We start from the raw sequence: 5,066 nt of genomic DNA on the forward strand, positions 1-5,066 counted from the left end.
TTATAAGAATTCAAGCAATTCTCCAATTGATAAATGGTCAAAGGATATGAACAAGCAATTTTCAGATGAAGAAATTAAAACCATTCCTAGTCATATGAAAAGATGCACTAAATCACTATTAATCAGAGAAATGAAAATTAAGACAACTCTGAGATACCGCCTCTCAGATTGGCTAAGATGACATGAAAAGATAATAAATTTTAGAGGAGATGTGGGAAAACTGGGACACTAATACATTGTTGGTGGAATTATGAGTGGGTCTATCTATTCTGGAGAGCAATTTTATTTATTTATTTATTTTTTTATTAAATAACTTTTTATTGACAGAACCCATGCCAGGGTAATTTTTTACAACATTATCCCTTGCACTCACTTCTGTTCCGATTTTTCCCCTCCCTCCCTCCACCCTCTCCCCAAGATGGCAAGCAGTCCTATACATGTTAAATAGATTACAGTAGATCTTGGATACATATATGTGTGCAGAACCGAACAGTTTTCTTGTGCTCAGGGAGAATTGGATTTAGAAGGTATAAATAACCTGGGAAGAAGAACAAAAATGCAAGCAGTTTACATTCATTTCCTAGTGTTCTTTCTTTGGGTGTAGCTGCTTCTGCTGGAGAGCAATTTGAAACTATCCTCAAAAAATTATCAAACTGTTCATACCCTTTGATCCAGCAGTATTTCTACTGGGCCTATATCCCAAAGAGATCTTAAAGGAGGCAAAGGGACTCACATGTGCAAAACTATTTATGACAGCCCTTTTTATAATGTCAAGAAAATGAAAATTGAGGGATATCCATTAGTTGGAGAATGGTTGAATAAGTTATGGTATATGAATGTTATGGAATATTATTGTTCTATAAGAAACGATTACCAGGATTATTTTGAAGAGACCTAGAGAGACTTACATGAACAGATGCTAAGTGTAATGAACAGAATCAGGAGATCATTGTACATAGCAACAACAATATTATATGATGATCAATTCTGATGGGCGTGACTCTTTTCAACAATGAGATTATTGAGGCCATTTTGAGTGATCTTGAGATGAAGAGAGCTAACACCCAGAGAGAGTACTGTGGGAACTGAGTAGGAATCACAACATAACATTCTCCCTCTTTTTGTTGTTGTTCACTTGCATTTTGTTTTCTTGCTCATTTTCTTTCCTTTTTTATATGATTTTTCTTGTGCAGGGAGATAACTGTATAAATATGTTCAAGTAAGTTGGATTTAACATATATTTAATGTGTATATAATATATTAGATTGTTTGCCATATAGAGAAGGGGGTGGAGGGAAGGGATGGAGAATTTGGAACTTAAGGCTTTGCAAGGGTAAATGTTGAAAAATAATCTACATGTATCTTTGGAAAATTAAAAGCTTTAATTAAAAAAATAAAGGGGGCTCACTCAATGACACTAAACCCAATTCTATCCTGTTTACAAACAGATTAGAATTACTCTCCTTTGGTCTCCTTCAAAATAATGAAGGAAGAAAGAATATTTTCCACAGGTGTCCTTTGCATTACTGACTGGGAATGCATTAATTATATTGTTAGTATAGGTAACTCCTAGTTGAGGAAATTCCCTTTACCAATACAGGTCAGAACTTTCATTGCAACACAAAGATTTGCCATCTTAGGGCATAAAAGGGTAAGGGATTTATCCAAAGACACAAAGACAATATATCTTAGAGAATCAAAACCAAATGGTTTTGATGACCACTCAGAGAATCCCCGAGTCTTCCTAGTTTTAAGGTATACTTTCTCTATTTTTGTTTTTGTTCTTATTTTTTGGTAACAAAAGACAGAATAGGTTTTTGATTTCATGCATTTCTAAAAAGTTCAAATATAAAGTTATTAGGCAAGTGAGGAATGGGAAATTGTGGTGCAAGAGGAAAAAAAATCGAAAGAAACATCTAAAATATTTAAATTGTCTCTTTGAGAGACTAGTTGAGAGAGAGAAAGCCTAATAAGTGTCAGGAAGTATGTTAAGTACTCGGGATACAAAGAAAAGTAGAAGAATCTGTTCTCAACAAGCTCACACTAGAATGAGGGAGATAATAAGCAAACAATATGCACAAACTATAGACAACATATAGGGGAAACAACCAAAAGAAGAAAATTATTGGAATTAAGGGAATCTGGAAACACTTCCTATAGAAAATGAGATCTTAGCTACTTCAAATTCAAAAAATCTGAAACACTTCCTATAGAAAATGAGATCTTAGCTACTTCAAGTTCCTTTCTTGCTGCCTTTCTGTGTGTACAAGGAGTATGTCTTTGCTCTCTGATGGATTATTTTTCCTTTCCCCTCAAAGATTGTCCTATATCACAATACCTACTTACAATGAGCTTACCATCCACTAAAAAAAAGAAAGTTTTTTTTTTTTTACATGAATAGTCTAAATATCTTTTTTTTTTTTTTGGAATCCTACTTAGTATTTTACAACTACTCTTGTTAAATGTTACAGTGTTAATAAATTGATAATGACCTGATCCATTACCCTTCTCAAGAAGATTAGCATTTTAAGATGGAAGGAATAATGTGAGGAAGAAAGGAAAGAATGAAGGAAGGGAAAGGGGGAGGAAGGAAGGGAAAGCAGAAGAAAGGGAGGGACAGAGGGAAAAGGAAGGAATGAAGAGAGGGAAGAAGGGGGAAGAGAGAGAGGAAGGGAAGGGAGGAAGGGATTGAAATAAGGGAGGGAGGGAGGAAAAAGAGGGTGAAATATAAAAGATCACATGGAAAGAAAGTTGGAAGAGGATAAAAAGACAATTCAATGACATCTAAAAAATGTTGTATATTACAGCTTGATCCTTTTAATAGGGTTTAACAAATAAATGTAAGAATTTTTACAAATTAAATATTCAAGTTCACCTCTGTACTATATATTATTCTTAGAAAAGACTTAAAAGTTTTATTTTATTAAAAGAAATAATGGAAAAGAAAGTGCCAAAGAAAGCTCTAAGAAAATTATGTCTCCAAATATAAGGAAATGGAAGGCTGAATTTCTGTAAGTATCCAGAAGAACAACAATATTTTTGAAAGTCATAAAGTATGTCTTGGATTAGAAAACTTTGTAACATCGATCATACTCAGTCATTAGTACAAAACCAGGATTATTGGAGGGGCATCTGAAGGTTTCTTCATTCAGGGGTTCAGCATCTGGAAGGCTCAACATCTCTTGAAGAAAGAGAACACTTTCTTCAGTCCCACTTTGACATCTTTGTTCCTCAAGGTGTAAATGAGAGGGTTGAGGGTGGGAGCCACTGAAGTGTATATCACAGACACGACTTTATCTTTATCCGAAGAGTAGCTGGAAGATGGCCGGATGTAGGTATAAATTACAGTGCTGTAATACACACTGACCACAATGAGGTGGGAGGAACAGGTAGAGAAAGCTCTCTTTTTGCCCTCAGTGCTGCGGATTTTCAGTATGCTGGAGATAATGCAGGCATAGGAGAGCATCGTGATCATGAAATTCCCCATACCTAGAAATACATCTGCTATGAAGACCATAATTTCATTAACATAGGTAGGGCTACAAGAGAGCTTTAGTAGAGGAGGGATCTCACAGAAAAAGTGATTAACTACATTAGAGTGACAGAAAGACAATCGAAGCATAAGGCTGCTATTAATGCTAGTATTTAGGATGCTTATTGACCAAACGCCAGCAGCTAACAGCATACAAACCCTCTTGTTCATCATGATACTATAGCGAAGGGGATGGCAGATGGCTACATACCTGTCATAAGCCATGGCTGTGAAAAGCAATACCTCAGCCCCTAAGGACCAAGTGAAGAAATACATTTGTGTCATGCAATCTGAATAGGATATGGTCTTTCTGCCCAGCATGTTTTCAAGCAGTTTGGGTACAATTGTAGAGGTGCACAGGATATCAATCAATCCTAAATTGACCAGAAAGAAGTACATAGGTGTGTGCAGTGTGGGATTAAAACTGATTGTAACAAAGATGAGGATGTTCCCTGAGAGTGCCACTGTGTAAAGAGAGAGGAAAAAGACAAAGAACAAGGACTGGAGGTGAGAGGCTTCTGAAAATCCTTTCACAAAGAATTCAGTTACCAGTGTCTGATTCATCCATGCCATTGGGTAGAATAATCTTGGTTATATCCTAGATATTCCGCTCACCTTTCAAATTAATTATGGCCTAGTAAAAGAAAAAAGAAAAATGAATGTTATATATAATATTTTAGTTGTATATATGTGCACATGAGTATATATGTGTGTACACATGTTATACTTCCCAAGTTTGTTTTCAATGAGAATAAAATTGATCTTCATTAGTATCAGATGTTTTCTGACTTACATCCCACTTCTACAATTCCCTAATATGGGGTCATCAGTATCATCTCTCTCTAAATCTTAGTTTTTTTTTTTCATCTGTTAAATGAAAATTGTATTAAATGTTTATCTCCTAGCATTGTTTTGAGAACAAAATTAGATAATGAATGGAAATCATAATTAGCTATTTCATTTTATTTATAGGGCTTAATTATTTTATGTTGAATAATATAATAAAAGGAGACTCATCAAAAATAAATTTTAGATGAAATAAGTCAAAATTGAGATATCATTGGCCAATTCAGTGAAAGCCAGAGTATTTTGGTTTTAAGACATGGTTAAGTTACTCCATTTGAATTCCAGTTGGCTTTATGAGAGACTTTTTCAGTGCTCTATTTCATGAAATCATACATGAAATAAGATGTAAATATCAATTGTTTCTATTATGGCCAGAAACCTTATCTATTGTCTTCTCCCAAACTCATTGTTTTGGAGTTGGTAAAAGAGGCTGTTTTTGCCTCATTTATTTTTACCTAATATTAATCTCTAATTAGTATTGCTTCAAACAAACTGAATTCTGGGAAAAACCTTAGCTTAAAAAGGCCAAGATCTCCCATTACATCCAGGGCCATCTCTAGTCATCCTAATCTATATCTTACCACTAGACCCAGATGGCTCTGGAATAGAGACTGAGGTTGAAGAGTTTGCACAGCCCTGCCTCATTAAATCAGGTTTATTTGCAATTCATGATTTTGGATGTCATTAT

The 5,066-nt window shown here is 34.8% G+C and overlaps 1 protein-coding gene across 1 annotated transcript; it reads right to left on the bottom strand.

Moving 5' to 3' along the window:
- Positions 1–3,172: 3,172 nt before the first annotated feature.
- Positions 3,173–4,105, bottom strand: LOC100916231 (olfactory receptor 13G1-like). The gene has a single exon (XM_003754950.1). The coding sequence runs from the start codon at positions 4,103–4,105 to the stop codon at positions 3,173–3,175; it is 933 nt and encodes a 310-aa protein (XP_003754998.1).
- Between the last annotated feature and the right edge of the window lie 961 nt (positions 4,106–5,066).

Source organism: Sarcophilus harrisii, chromosome 2 (assembly GCF_902635505.1).
Source record: "Sarcophilus harrisii chromosome 2, mSarHar1.11, whole genome shotgun sequence".
Taxonomy (NCBI): Eukaryota; Metazoa; Chordata; class Mammalia; order Dasyuromorphia; family Dasyuridae; genus Sarcophilus; species Sarcophilus harrisii.

Bases quoted from the DNA above. Each gene is read 5' to 3' on its own strand.
- LOC100916231 (XM_003754950.1), bottom strand. From the start codon at position 4,105: ATGGCATGGATGAATCAGACACTGGTAACTGAATTCTTTGTGAAAGGA.